The following is a 15,726-nucleotide window of genomic DNA, read 5'->3' as shown; positions in this document are numbered from 1 at the left end:
TACATTTTTTATGCAACAGAGATTAGTAGCATTGTGCACACTGTCTTCTGTCACACAGATTTAAAGTGGTTGACCAGTTGACCATGGCGTCTCAGCATCAGAATGCTGTCTTGGACTCTGAGCAGGAGAGGCCAATGCTTGAAGGAGCGTTGACCTTCCTGGTCATTTTGACAAGTCTTCGCGTTCATTTGGGTAAGTGGTACAACAGAGAATGCACACAGTCTACAGAGAGTAAGAAATGAACACACTGATGACAATATAATAAACTAAGCCTATGGTAAAATAAAACTGCATTTATAAAAAAAAAAAATGAAACTGTGTTAGACGGCACACTATTGCTTATACTGACTAAAAGACACAACATGGTGTGCTGCTGATGCCACAGACTATAATCTTAGTTCCGCAAATTGGTATTTAATGTTTGGCTAAAATCTTTGTGAGTTTGTCTTTACGTTCTACTTCTCACTCTCACTAACAGGGATGACAGATGATGAGATCCTCCGTGCTGAGATGGTCTCGCAGTTGTGTATGAATGACCGTACACACAGCGCACTGTTAGACCTTGTATCCTTCAATAAAAGATCTAAAATATATTAAAGGGGAACTATATTCAGTCATCCATGGCAATCTTTTTCCTTAAGAGTTTTTCCTTAGATTCCTGAGAATCCCAACCCAAAGAGTGGCATTGTACCAGGGAGTTGTAGTTTTGAAGAGATGCTCTCAGCTGTGGCTGACTTTAAAGCACCGGTGTTCGAGCCTGGAGGCTCCATGCAGCAGGGCATGTACACGCCAAAAGGTAGGGCATTTGTAGTGAAGTTTAGGACATGATGTACAAACATTCATTGTAACAAGTAACCTGTTTGTAACCTGTTTTGAGAAGTTAAGTGATCACAGAAGTGGTTGGTGTCATTAATGTTTTGATATCATAGTGCGTTCTATTCACCTCAGAACTCGGAAGCCAGAGCTGGGAATAATATCACACCCAAGTGGAATGCATTTAATTTTCATTGTTTTCCTTAGCTCTAGCTTGGGGGTTAGCAAGACCAGTTGATAACAACGTATTATACTTTTTTTTTGTGCATATAAACAGCGTGACAACTGTTGATATATGAGGCAGCCGTGTTGGATTTTGAACTTGGGCTTCTGCGAAGTTGCCTAAGTTTCAAGCTCGGAAATCTGAGTTCCAAGTACAAATCGAACGCACTATTAGGTACAGGACTCAGACAATAACCTTCCTGAACTTATGTGCTGGATGCCCTCTGGTTGTTAGTGGCATCTGCACAGTGGGGTTTGTTTCTGCAGGATGAGATGTAGAAAACTATTGTCTGCTGCCCTCCACTGGCCAACAGTACTGTTCACAGTTACAAGAACTGCAATGTGTTTGGAATTGGTCATTCCTTCTAAATTGGGAGAAAACTACAAATGATCTAAAATTGGTACAGTGTGCCATGGAATGTTAAGCAAATCACCGGGCTGTATTTTCTGTTTGCATTGTATTGATAAAACATTGCACAAAATGGAAACAAATGTGTCTAATATTACCCTTTTTAAACCCTAAAAGCCTTAAGCATTAGATATGTGTGATTAGTCCTCAGCAGACCACTTGGGGGCAGACTTACAACACTTATGGAGAGCAGGTGAAAATAGGGAAAAAGTGAATCAATGTCTCTTTGTACCAGAGGTTAGAAAACATTTCTCTCCCTTTTCTTAACAAGCGGAAGTGTGGGAGAAGGAGTTTGACCCCATCATGGTCGTTCTCAGAACGGTCTATCGGCGTGACGTCCAGTCAGCAATGGACAGATACTCAGCATTGTAAGTTAACACTGTTACCTTGATTTCCCAATTCAGTGGTTTGTTCATATAATGCAATACAGTGCTTTTCCATGAAACCATTTCTGTCACTGTATATCACATATCGTCCTTGAATTATGCTTGACTTCATTAATTTGTCAGAGTATTCAAGTTCAGTTGTCCCTGACAAAACCAGTATGCATCATGCTCTGTCCAATGTCATTGGGGCACCTCTGTCACCTGCCTATGAATGGACATGATAAGAAAGGTCAGATCTACCGGGTGCCCAAGTCAGTTCCATTTAGATACCTGTCGTGAAAAATCAATATTTCAGTCTAAATTGTAATAGGATCGACGAAATCTTTCTTGTTTGATTGTGTTACGTCTACCAAGACAAAAGTGTCTATGGAGGGGAAGGAGATACCTTCGAGGTAATTTTCTTTAAGGTCGCTGGAACGTGTGAAGATGCTAATTATAACGAAAGTGTCCCTCACTGAGTGGAGAAGTTGGGAAGATAACCTTTTTATAATGGGATTTTAGGCCTTCTTAGGTATATCTTGAAGATGGATCAGTGATGAAGTTAATTGTGGTCAAATACAAATATGCTTTTCTAAGGCAGTGTTGGTGTTCTAAACCAGATGAATCTAAGGCATATTTCGTCTTAAAACAAATTGAAGCTGCCATCACCATCTTCAGAGTCTGATACCAACCTCATGTTGCTCATTCACGCTGTGTGAATATGATGGACTGCCTGTCAGGCTGGCCCTGGTTTTATACAGCAATGATCCCATCATCACTAATAGAGTGAGCAACTGTGCTGCCCGTCGGCTGCTCTGTTGCATAGATTTAAACCTTTCGTACAGTGGATTACTCTGAACAATGTAAAATGTCACTTTATCAAACTCTTATTTACATACAACGTTTGGTTGCATGTAAGCTAGCACTTATCCTCATGGGTGTGGGAATTAATTAATTAAGTGTTAACGATTCATCCTATGATATTTTCTTTCTTGTTGATGATGATTTTGTGTTTTGTTTTCTAGTTTAAAACAGTCTGGCCTTCACACCGGCAACCCATGGCCACCTTATAAGGAGAGGACTCCTCTTCATCCATGTTACAAAGGCCTAACAAAGCTGTTGCACTGCAAGACACTGCACATTGTGATATTCACTCTTCTATACAAGGTGAGCCTTTGTGGCGTAGTTGCGGCAGATAACCTCTGACTGTTTTTAGTATAAACTAATAGTTTGATATGTTCTAGATATGGATGGACCATCAGAACATGTCGGAGCATGTGCTGTGCATGGTGCTGTATCTTATTGAGCTTGGCTTGGATAACCAGGTTCAAGACAACAAGGAGGACGAGGTGAGATGGATGTTTGAGTTTCAACAACTCTCCTTGCTGTCCAGACTTCTGGTGTCCATCAGTGGCTTAAAGGTTATTATTCTTCCAGGAGCCTTGCATCGAGGAGCACTGCCATGACAGCTGGTTCCCTGGCACAAACCTTCTGTCCAATCTGCACCATGTCATCAACTTTGTGAGGGTTCGGGTTCCCGAGACGGCTCCTGAATTGAAAAGGGAGGCCCCTCCCAGCACTAGCACTGAAGCTTCTTCCTATGGCCAGGTAAGATGCAGCTCTGCATGTAGGCTGAGCTGGATTACAGTACTATTGATTAGAGTATGATCCCACTATATTAAAACTACTGGAAGTGAATCTTCTAGTGGCTATACCAACGCCCAGTTTTTTTATTGACTGTATGCTTCCTGCCACCACAAATGGCACTGAATTAAAGTAGTACCTGGGAAGGTAGATGAACATCTAAATGCTGAAGACACGGATATTTTTCACAGGTGACCTAAGCTAAAATGCTAATTATTATTGAACTGGTGTCCAAAAATACACTTTAATGCCAATGTTGCTGTGTATCTGCTTAATTTTAAGGCAGTTGTCAGCCTACAGGTTAGCCATAACACATGATACATGTAGAGCATGCCGGGCTCCAGGTTGCTGTCAGTTTTCCTTTGGTCTCTTTTCGTCCTCCAGTGGTCAGTGGACCTGTGCAGTAACAGTCAGGCGTGGTCTCCAGTCGTTCAGTTTGGCATAGAAAACGCACGTTTGTATTTTTTGGTTTGAATTAATTTCTCTGTGCGGCAAGTAAACAAAACACAATGTGTACCAACAGCATCATACACAATATAGATTCATAAACACCTTTTTTCACATGGCAGGTAGTGGCTAAATTGAAATAAGAAAGGTGCTGTGGTGTCTCCTACAAATTTTGAAAGGTTGAAAAGATAGAATTTCCTCCACCTGCTGCTATTTGATTATCAGCTGATGGGACTTAACATGTACATGCTGCTTCATATGCCACTTGTGCTTTCATTCAACTTTCCCCGCCCTAGCTACTACAGTAACACACAGCACGCTGGCACAGCCAAAGGGAACGTAGCCAAAGACGTGTCTTGTCATCAGCATGAGGTTGAAACTACAGGAAGTGATTCAAATTTTTGAAAAGTTCACATAGAGTATACAGTGGGGCTTGAGAGTTTGGGCACCCTAGATAAAAAATTGTATTAATGTGCATAAAGAAGCCAAGGAAAGATGAAAAAAATCTCCAGAAGGCATCAAATGACAGATTAGACATTTGTATAATATGTCACAAAAATTTAGATTTCATTTCCATAATATACGCTTTCAAAATAACAAAACAAAAAATGGCATCTGCAAAAGTTCGGGCACCCTGCAGAGTTAATACCTTGTACTGCAAGCATGGCAATGGAAATTATTGCAGCCGGAAAATTTTGGGGCTAATATTTATTTATCATGTAATTGATTTATTGCATATCGCAAAAGGCCTGAATGTAATGATGATGATGATGATAATAATAATAAAACTTTAATTTACATAGAACCTTTCATAAAGAGAGTGTAGTTCAAGGCGTTTTACAACAAGGTGTGAAACCACTAAACATGTCATTTAAAACAAGGGAGAACGCTTGTGTGATTAAAACCAAGCAATCAAATTAGCAACAAACAGAGGCAACAAATATGAAGAACGGAGGCCTGGACTACAAATCAAGATCAACTTTCCCTGGATTTATTTCAGTTACCCAGCTTCACTTAACCCAACAACAACAACAACCACCACCACATAAGCTGTGTCATGAAGGTGGTTAACAGCTAGTTCGATCAACGCAGGGTTTCCCATTCCAGTGACATGCACGTTCACATAAAAGAGACTGTGTTTACACAGCATGACCAGTCACATACATCTACCAGAGTCGCATATTTTAAATAAGAGCAAAATAATAATTCAACATAAATATGAAGAACACAGACAGGATTTTACAGGCAAAACGTGATACAGTCGCTGCTTTCTAAAACAGGATTAACTGGTTGATCTCTATTCTTCAACATAACCTGCTCCCAGGAAGTTAGGTGTTCAGTTAGCACAGCAGTTTAACTCTGTAACAAGTGATCCACCATCATGATAACCAAAACCCTGGGTTGAGCCTGAAGTTACCTCATTAACGCCAAGTCTTACTTTGTAGTACAGAACAATACAACATGTAAACTATAATAAAATGAACAAAGAGAGACAATTAGTTCAATGTAACATTAGCACATTACAGCAGCAAAAACAATCTTGTCGCATTTTCTATGAGCTCTACCCTCATTCTTCATTTCATTGCCATTGTTGTTTGTTTTGCTGTACTTGCTCCACAGAACTCCAGGCGTCTTACAGGAAATTGGAGAGAGGTAGCTATCTACTTCCTTTTGACATAAAAAGGTTGATGGCTTTGATGCCACTAACAGCTGCGTTTGTCTACGTTTTATCTTAATCATAAAAGGTTTTCGTTGCACATTTGTTTTGTGCTTTTCAAAGGAGGTCTGCCTTGGTGTGTTATGGTGTGTGTTCAATGCTACGCTTCAGTAGTTTCCCTCCCTCTTGACTGCCGAAACTAATTACATTTGAAATGCAGGTTTGGGTAAACGCTTTTTAACCGCATGTCAGTATGATTGATGTTGCCTTGACTGAGCAATATTTTGTATGTTTATTTAACAGTGCAGCTCAGTCTTTTTTGTCAGGTCAGGTCATGGCTATCTCTTAGCAGCCTTGTGTACAGGATGATTTTAATTTTCCCCAGGAATATGGTTGTTTTGTGTGCTATCAGTAAAGGTATTCATGAAACCACGTCAGCTGAAATGTTATAATGGACATTTAATTTGACTTTTATGTGTATTGTGATGGTCAGACTATGGTAATGAATCACACCTCCAATCCATCACAGTCCATCAGACTACTAGTGATGCCATTTTAGGAGATTGCGTTTGAGCTCAAAGACAGATCTGCCAAAGCACCCAGATGCAAGTTGAATGAAGGGATGTTGGTCACAAGAGCTTTTTCTTCATCTGTTTAATTTTTTTGCTGATATGATCTGGGCTTTATACTTAAAATGGTGTGCTGTGACAACTTTTGTCTTGGTGGGACATCATATTTTTATTGACCACATATGTTTACATTGTGTCTATATAGCTTTAATTATAGGGCATGGTATTACCAGTGACAAACTTAGGTGTTAGGTCACCCATACAGAAACAAATGTTGTACGGCACAAACTAAAATTTTCACCATATGTACTTTCATATAAACTAATGCGTTGTTAAAAATGCTTTGCTTTCTTAGAACCTGCGTGAAGCTCAGGTGTTCAGCCTTGTAGCGGAGCGAAGGAGGAAGTTTCAAGAGATAATCAACCGCAGCAATACTGAAGCCACCCAGGTTGTCAGGCCCAAGAGTTCCTCAACACGCTGGGTCCCACCAGGCACACCCCCTCAGCTGGTGACCGAGATCTTGGAGATCCGGGAGAGCATGCTGTCTCTCCTCATCAAGCTCCACCAGAAGTTGTCGTCCAAGCAGAACTATCTGTCGGCATCCTGGCTGGAAGATATGGACACGAGCCGTCACACTCATGGCGATGGCATTACAGCCATTGAACGCATCCTAACTAAGGCAGCCACGCGCAGCTGCCAAATCAAGCGTAGCATCCAGGACATTTGTGGAAAAGTGTGTCCTCCTGTCCCACCAAAGAAAAACAGTCCCACTGACAAGAAAACCATGGATAAAGAAGAGAGGTATTTAATTTTAAATAACATATTCACCACTATGCATTTAAATTTGCACAGCTGCATATTAATATTGTTCATTATCGCTTAAAAGTGACCTACAGTATATCATCATTTCAAACAACATTCTATAATTTTGTTAACACTGCAAGAGGTGTATGACAGTACATTTGCAACAATAGTTCAAAAGGGCCGTGTCATGTGTGCAATGGTAATCAATGTGCACAGTATGTGGTTAATGCTAAAGGTTTGTGTCAAATATAGTGCAAATCAAGGGAGGTGATAATTCTTCTTTATCCTCTCAGCCAATCATATGTCTTTTTAAAAGCATGGCACAACAAAAACTGATAAATGCGTAGGCTTGCTTCTCTGAATAAGAGATTTGAGTACTATTGTCTGGGAAGTGCAGAGTAGCAAGAAGCAAATAATCTGTATAGTACAACTAATATTGGCGGTTTTAAAAAATCAAGCTCACATGTTTTGACATTCACCCACTACTCCTATTTCTCTCTTCTAATGATGATGGAATGGTCTATAACTCTTTAGTAATTGCCTCTTTTTGGGGTTGGCTTAGCCCCACATACAAAGGTAAAAGGTAGAAGATCTATTCACACAAACTAGTGCTGTTTCCGAGGCAGATGTCAGGCAGCAGTTTGGTCAATGGTAGTGAGAAGCTGCTGCCCATTCCTCATGCTGGTTGTCGGCACCCCGTAGGCCATCAGTGAAAATTACTGAGCTGTGACGCTCTCCTCAGCATTTATGTTAGGGACTTAATTTATAGTCAGCTCTCACTCTGTATGGGGTTCAACCTGCCATATTTCAATAGTTCAATAATTAATAATTTCCAACTTTCACAACACAGCCTTGTTAAAATCAGACATCTGCTCTGTATGTAACAGTATCTTCTACTTCATGGAATGAATCTGTTGCACATGCTGAGATAGATCAGGGTAAGCCTGCTCTGCACAACAAACAATGCTTATTCCCACGTAACTACAATGCATTTGGTCAGTGAAAGTACAGTGCTAAATGTGCTTAAATGGAGAAAGTGGGTGCCAGGAACCTATTCTGTGGAGTAGTGCTTGTTGTCAGTGTATTTTATCCCAGTTTTCACTTACTGAGTATATCTTTTTTTCAGGAAGTGGTAATTTCTTGAATATTGTATAAGTTTTAAAATTATTTAAAAGGTCGGAAAATTGTGTTCAGTTGGTTTTAAACTTAAGTTAAATACTGCATATTGCTAGATATATTCATCAAATAGTTAATCACTCTTCTTTCTTTCAGACGTCAGAGGGCTAGAGAGAGACAACAGAAGCTGCTTGCTGAATTTGCCTCCAGGCAGAAGAGTTTCATGGAAACAGCCATGGATGTTGGTAAGAAAAGGCCAGCTCATCTTTTTTGCCATTTTGTTGTCTCAGTATGATAGTAATTTAGTTTTAAATTACTAACGCATCATTCACAGCAGCCACTGCCCAAATTCTGTTTGCAAACAGTGTGTTATCATGGCAGTATGCTCTGTGGAAGCAGGAACACAGCAGCAATATACCAAGCGTAGTATTCAGTCTGCTTTCTCTACGTTATTGCTGGACAGTGGAATAGACAAACAAAGAATAGTGAATGTATTTTTTTAAGTTGCTGACTTCCCATCGTTAACACATACATAAGATAATGTGTGTTGTGGAGGTGTTTTACAAGTGCACCTTCACTTTTTCTTAAGTTCTAATCCAGTGAGTTTTGAAGCTTGCATTGTGTTAGGACGGTCACAAATTGTGAGGCAGTTCATTTTCCTTTTCAAGTTTGAATTTCTTGAAAGATATGATATTAGAGATGTGTATTTTGTTACCAGTATAATAGAGGAATAAACAAATGCCTATGGTTGCCTCCAAAACTGACTAAAATATAGAATGAAAATCTGATATTTTCACAGCACAGTTTTGGATATGTATGACTTCAGCACTGACAACAATGAAAGAATGCTTATGTTATCAAACTGGGTTTGTTCTGACATAGGTGTACAAGACCCTTTTCTATAAAAGCACAAAACACAGTAACACCTTTTTGTTTGAAGGACATCTTGCTATTATAGCCCTTGAAGAAAAGCGCTGTTGGCTGAAATAAACCTATCATTCCTGTACCTTTTTCATTGGGGCAAGGTGACAGAGGGCCGACTCTTTGCTTGTGGTCTCTGTAGGCCTGTTAGGAGAAATTGAGAGGAAAGCGGTCCTGTGGGATTGTGGGTTGCTGCTGGCTGAGGGCACATAGGATCAAAGCACTAATAGTGGGCAGGACTCCCAGGGCCCACATTGACACAGCATAGTTAGTGAATGAAATATAGCTGCTGTGATTAGACAGACCATTCCGGCAGGACTCTATTATGACCTCTTCTGCACTGTAACTTTAGTTGCTTTAGTGCAAGCTCACTGCTGGCTTTGCATCACCTGTACCAAAGTAAGATTTCGATAGGATGCAAAGATGACAATTAAAATCTGTCTGATGGACAAAATAAATCTTAGATGAGTGATTTAATCCAAGAGAGGCAGACCAATAACCTGTCCTGTACACCCGTATCTGTTATTCATTCATTTCTACTTAGAAAATCTGCAGGTAACAAAGGCTCAGTTTCATTGTCATTAATTAGTTTGTTTTATTTGCCCACCTTTTGAGATATTTTTCTGAGGTTTTCACCTCCTTTTCCTTAAATAATAATGGTGAATTAAATTTCTATTGTTGTACTCATAGCAATGAAAATTTGATTTGAGATTATATTCTATAAGCAATGTGTCTTTTTTGATTCCCTGTCCCTATTACTCAGAATAATCAACAGAATTCACTGAGAAGAGCTTTTATTGTATCTTTAGAAATAGTCCCAAGAGTAACTTGGACGCTTTTTCTAGAAAAGGATGTAGCAGTTGAAATTTTAAATGTCATACTTCAGTGAACCACTGGCAGAAATCTCAAAGACAGATACATACACCTGAACACATACCAAAGTTATCTGAAGGGAGATACTGATGTCATCATTAACCTAACCAGCATTAAGTAAGAATGGGCAAATGTGACAAATAATATATGCCAAAGTAAAAACCAATTTAGTGCAAGCAATACTTTAAAAAGAGTATTAAAAAATGTATGCAGTACAACAGAGCTCTTCAGCACGGGGTCCTCAGAGTTGCTGTTGTGGGCCTGCTAAATTGTTTGATGGTTTAAAAAAAAAAGGAAATATGCCTGTAAAAATACATGAACATGACTCCAACGTATTATTAGTAAAGATATTACAAAATTGATTATAGGCTTACTGGCCAACAGCTAAGGTAAATAACTACAGACACAGTTAAGGATTTACTATGCCACGTTTTAAGATTAATACATGATATAAATATGCCAAAAAAATGTAAAAGCGTTGTATTGTATGCAACATTAAACCGATATGTGTGAAAGCTTTAGACTGCCCTACACGTTATTGTAGGCCCAATTTATTATGCAACTCAATTTTATATAATATATATAGTAGTAGTAGTCCCTGCTCTGTCTCTTTTTCTGCAAAGGGGTCCTTGGCCTGAAAATGTTTAAGGACCCCTGCAGTATGAGGCATAAAACAGCAGCACGCCAACAGTTAGTTTGTCCTTGTCGTCTTACCTTTCTCGATGTGTTTGTTGGTTAGTGACTTTATGTACTGGGATGGCCTGGGGCTAAAGCGTTGGTGTTGACATCTAATCCATCTTTCATTTCCCCAGGAACACAGTGACCTCTCTTGAAAACCTATTTTCCAAAAACGCAATAAATCCATTTCCAACATAGCTTGACATTTGTCCACAATATTTACCGCTCAAATTGAACATTTAATTATGTTACATTTAAAAATAAAGTAATAATATAATAATAATTAATTTCAAGTGCCGTGCCTTTGTACAGATGCAGGGAGTGCAGAGAGTAAATTTATGTTCCCAGTAGGTTACATTATCCATTTTTCTTTCCATAACTGACTGTCGTAAGGGAACTACTAAGAGGAATTATTGAAAACACCAAAAGATCAGTCGGAAATGTTGTTCTTAGAATCGGTTATTTAAAGTGTAAATTAGAAAGGAGTAGTTATGTGCAACTGTGTCGTAGTTTTCGCCTCATTTAAGACATGGCTTACAGTCTTGGACCTCCCTACATCATGGGTTGTTACCTCAGTTACTGATCTACCAAAAGGAATGCCTTTCAGACCACATTACCTCTAGGTGTTATTGTTTCTCAACCAGTTGGATGCTTTTCATTCAAGCAGAGGTGAATGTAATGCTTACACATCAGTGAATATGAAAGATACATTCTCAGAATTCTCTCAAAATTGCTCTTTTAGGTGTCTAATAATTATTTTCCTCAGCTGTTGTGTCCCATGTTTATGTTGTAAGTTTGAAAGTTTTTGTGGGTAAGCTTTTACAAACTTATATTCAGATTTTTACTTTTGCTGATAGAATCTCCTGACACGGAGGCAGCCATGGACCTAGGAGCGTCTGAAGTGATGGAGCCCGAGGTTCTTTACGACTGTGTGATCTGTGGCCAGAGCGGACCCTCCACTGAGGACAGACCCACTGGCCTCGTAGTTCTCCTCCAAGCATCCTCAGGTACTGCATGTCCCAGCATCCCCCCCCCCCTCCGTTTTCGGATGCTAAAATGAATAACCTTCACCAGCGTTTGTTTACTGTCTTGGTTTGTTTTTGGAGTACAATTTAAACAAGCACACACATGATTATTCTATTTCTCTGTTGGAAGTCTTGTATTTTTAATCAAAACATTTTTTAAATGGGTTGGTTAACTATTGTTTTAATTAGCTTTATTCTTTCATTTTGATTCCTACTCACTTATGCATGAAACCTAATATTGTAAGGATCACTCACTGAAATTCTGGCGGCCACTATTCACTATTTTTGGATATTTTGAAATCGAAATGATTATTCAAGAAAGTAATCTCAGTAGCCTTAATACTGTTTGAACTCTGACCACAATCCCAGTCCTTTTTATGTATAACTACTAAACAAGTTAGACAGTTTTATAGTCTTCACATCATAATTCATAACTGACATCTGTGATTGGCTTTCAGTGCTCGGGCACCGCTGCAAAAGCAAAGAGGCTAAGAAGCTTCCTACTAGTGATGAAGAGCACATCTACGCTGCAGACACGTGTGGAGTGGCTCATGATGTCAGGCTCACGCTCATGCAACAGTTCTTCAAAGATGTAGGTGTCAGAAAACATTGTCAGCTTTACAGAGGACAGGAAAAATGCCCAAAACACTTGGAGCACTATTAGCCATACAGAATTTTTTTTGAATGTTAAAATAACAGCTCTACCATCTCTAATAACAAGATTTTTGGACATTGACATTTTGTTTATACTGTGTGCTAGTCAGCAATGTGAGTATCTGCTAAAGTCCCTTTTAAGAGACTGTAGGACATGAGATGGTCTTGTTATTGAATAAATTTCTTAAATGCAAGATTATTTTTGGGGCATTTTGAGGCCTTTATTTTGACATTTCATCAGACATGAAAGGGGACAGAGAGAGGGGGAATGACATGCAGCAAAGGGCCGCAGGCTTAAGTTGAACCCGGGGCCCGCTCTACCAACTGAGCTATCCAGATCCCCAAATGCTTGTAGTTGACTACCACTTATTTACATTATAGGTCAGGCTGTCACGTAAAATCACTTTAAAGACATTGTGTGACAAATGGCAGAATAAAATTGCATATACCAGTAGGCAGCATTTCCACAAAACAATTCAAAATCATTTGTAAAAAGTAAAACCCAAAAGCTTCATTGACAGTTGCTTTGACTCGGTTGCTTTCTTTTGCTTCTCATGCCAATGTTGCGTATTGATTAACTTGCAACACAACTCCAAAAATGATTACACTGGTTGAATTGGATATAATCTAATAAAAAGCAGGTAATTCACTCATGCAGTCTAATTGTCCGTTAAAAGATGCTGGTTTTAAAATACCTCATCAATGGGGTGTTTATTGTAGTTTGTTAATTCACTTTGAAAAATGTTTATATCAGCACCACATTATAAACAAAAGGTCTAGAAGGTTGAATGTCCTGAAGACTTATTTGCATACTCTGATCGATGTGGTTTTTCTCTTGTGAATTCTACAGAGCTCTTGTCTGCAGTCTGTGTCAATAGGTTGGGATGGGGGCGTCTATGTTCAAACCTGTGGACACACTTTGCATATAGATTGTCACAAGTCATACATGGAGTCTCTGAGGGTAAGACAAAGCTTAACCAGATGAAATTATTAGTCATCTAATTACAGTAGTTATTTAACAGACAATCAATAACAATTGATTTATTATTAAAGTAATTAGCCAAGTAAATATACCAAACATTTCCTAATTAGACTTATATAATGTGAGAAGTTTCTTACTTATTTACTTATTTTTTATAAAAAATGTAATACCTTTTGTATCTTTTGATCAATGATTTTGTCTTTTCTTTCAAGAATTGCTAAGACTAAATTTGATGAACTGCATTGGAGACTCAGATCCACTGTTAATTTGTTTTCCTTGCAGTATGGGCTAAAGATTATATAGTCAGAAATTGTGCAATCCTACTTGTCACATTCTACTTATGAAATGTCCAGTGGCAGTTTCCTGTTTTGAGTTTAGATTGAATAAGTCAAGTTTAATTTTGATGTGTCTTTTCAGAATGACCAGGTCCTCCAGGGTTTCTCTGTTGACAAGGGTGAATTCACGTGCCCACTGTGTCGACAGTTTGCCAATAGTGTCCTTCCCTGTCGCCCTGGGCGGGAGACAGAGGCTGGGGCCTGGCACACACCCACAAACAAAAAGACATTTGTGCTTGTGAAGGAGGTGGAAGATCTTCAGGAGAAACTTGGCCTCTTCCCAGTGAGTTTTACAATACAGCCAGGAGTTTATCACTAAAAGTGTCATGTATTTCAAACACACTGTCAGCCTACAACCGGCTGGTGGTAATATAAACAGTTATTATAATTACTTAAAGTTAATAATAATACTTTTTATTTAAAGGCTTCTTTCTCCAAAGGTATCAGCTTACTCCAAATTGTAGGGAGCGTTAATCTTTGATGCAGATGGAAACAGGGCTGTTCCATTGGAGAATTCATCAAAGGCCTGACATTCTTGAAGAGTCAATAACTACCAGCGGCACATTTTGTTACTGAACCTCATCTATTTGATATCTTTTCCATTTCCAGTCTTATGATTGGCGGAATGCTATATGCTGTATTGTTTTGGTCAAAGGACATAAATATCCAGACCAAAGAATGACTCTGCTTCTTTAGCCTTTATTAAACGCAGTTAAGAGGTTAAAGGACTACACTAATGTATTTGCCTGTTTTGTCATAATTATTACTACTCCCATATTCTTGATCAGTAAAATAACGATTTTTACAGCATGTTCTAGTGTTGTATTTGGATCACGGTGACTTTCATGTTTCCTTTTGTTTTCAGATGTGCTATTTATGCAGTTGTTAATGCAGATTGATTCAAAATCTCTGCATGGTAATACCATGCAATTATTAAGTCACTTTGACAAACTAAAATGAATTACCAAGCAGCCAATACATTTCCATTCCCTTAAGTTAGTTTCATGCTGCTTTTGAATAAAATGAACACCACAGTTGTTTGGAAAATCCTTCTTCCATAGTTGAAGTCCGATGTATGAATTCAGATGGCTTTGAGCAACTTTAGGCTGCAGGAACAGAATGATGTGGAAAAGATCCACATTGTATAATTGATGTTTTTGAATTTGAAGATGTGTTCCAGTAGTTTAATTTTTATTTAAATGTGTTCAAAAGAACTGTTGAGCCAAGCAAATGTAGGCTTTCTTTTTACAAGTTTTTTTGAAAGGAAGAGCTAGAAACCGTTTTAGTAAAAGTTACAAATGGCCATTTTTTCTTTGACTGTATGTTGCTGTATTACTATAGTAGTTGCAACATTTTGATGCTAAAGCTCATTGTATCAACTATTCCTAACTGCAGTTTAAACTTTCTTTGGAGGGAGATAATAAACAAGAAGATTATATTTCTATATGACACATTGTACCAAGTCACTTTGTCTCACCCTGATAGCTTGTACCAGAAAAGCAACTACTGTAATAAGATATGTTTCATAACACCCTGTCTGACATTTACCCAGTCTCCTTTTTTCAACGTAATACATTGTCTTTTGCCAGGTCATGAATTGTTTATGTAAATGTCAAATGTTTTTTATTAGCTTGGTTTAGCATCCCAAAATCCATTCAAGAAATCATTTTGACTTAATCTTTTGATTTATTTTTTAGACAGAATCCAACTTGAGTAAAGAGATGGAGCTGGTTATTAAAGACATCAAGAATACCACCCAGAAGAAATACATGGACTACGGCAAGAACCCTGGCTCCCCTGACAATGATTTCCTCTTCATGTACTCTGTGGCAAGGTGAGGCTGTGGACAGTCAAACTGTCTTTAGATGGGGCTAACCTAATATAACCCTCCTTAACAGTGATTATTTAAGTTTTACACTAAATGTGGTTTGCAACATCTTTGAGGAGATAATAGGGCATGTGTGGTCTGTTTATTTTCTAGGATCCTGACAAAATACTACCTCAGAAGTTGTTGTGCATGTGTATATGTGTGCAGTGTGTGAGTTATGAGCAATGACTTGGTCATACAGCGTTATCTCTTAGCAAGTCTTTGTCTACTGACCTCTGTGTCTACAGTCCTTGAACTTGAAGGTCCTCTTTCTGCACCACCTCACACATTTTTACACACTGTTAAGACCAGTGGGATTAATGACTCTTTTGGTTGTCTGTAAAG

At 38.6% G+C, this 15,726-nt stretch overlaps 1 protein-coding gene across 1 annotated transcript in view; it reads left to right on the top strand.

Annotated features, from left to right (window-relative positions):
- ubr3 (ubiquitin protein ligase E3 component n-recognin 3) overlaps positions 1-15,726 on the top strand; it is a 43,313-nt gene that overhangs the window by 7,462 nt on the left and 20,125 nt on the right. The window contains exons 16-30 of the mRNA XM_034886056.1: positions 59-192; positions 479-564; positions 655-796; positions 1,716-1,812; positions 2,835-2,976; positions 3,054-3,158; positions 3,247-3,417; positions 5,521-5,553; positions 6,482-6,927; positions 8,203-8,291; positions 11,376-11,525; positions 12,002-12,135; positions 13,048-13,158; positions 13,597-13,797; positions 15,212-15,348. Of these exons, the coding sequence (XP_034741947.1) occupies positions 59-192; positions 479-564; positions 655-796; positions 1,716-1,812; positions 2,835-2,976; positions 3,054-3,158; positions 3,247-3,417; positions 5,521-5,553; positions 6,482-6,927; positions 8,203-8,291; positions 11,376-11,525; positions 12,002-12,135; positions 13,048-13,158; positions 13,597-13,797; positions 15,212-15,348 (2,178 nt within the window). The remainder of the gene's footprint in view (positions 1-58; positions 193-478; positions 565-654; positions 797-1,715; positions 1,813-2,834; positions 2,977-3,053; positions 3,159-3,246; positions 3,418-5,520; positions 5,554-6,481; positions 6,928-8,202; positions 8,292-11,375; positions 11,526-12,001; positions 12,136-13,047; positions 13,159-13,596; positions 13,798-15,211; positions 15,349-15,726) is intronic.

This window comes from Etheostoma cragini, chromosome 11, assembly GCF_013103735.1.
Source record: "Etheostoma cragini isolate CJK2018 chromosome 11, CSU_Ecrag_1.0, whole genome shotgun sequence".
NCBI classification, from domain to species: Eukaryota; Metazoa; Chordata; class Actinopteri; order Perciformes; family Percidae; genus Etheostoma; species Etheostoma cragini.
Note: the sequence above shows the minus strand (reverse complement) of the source record. Positions and strands in the feature narration are given on the sequence as shown.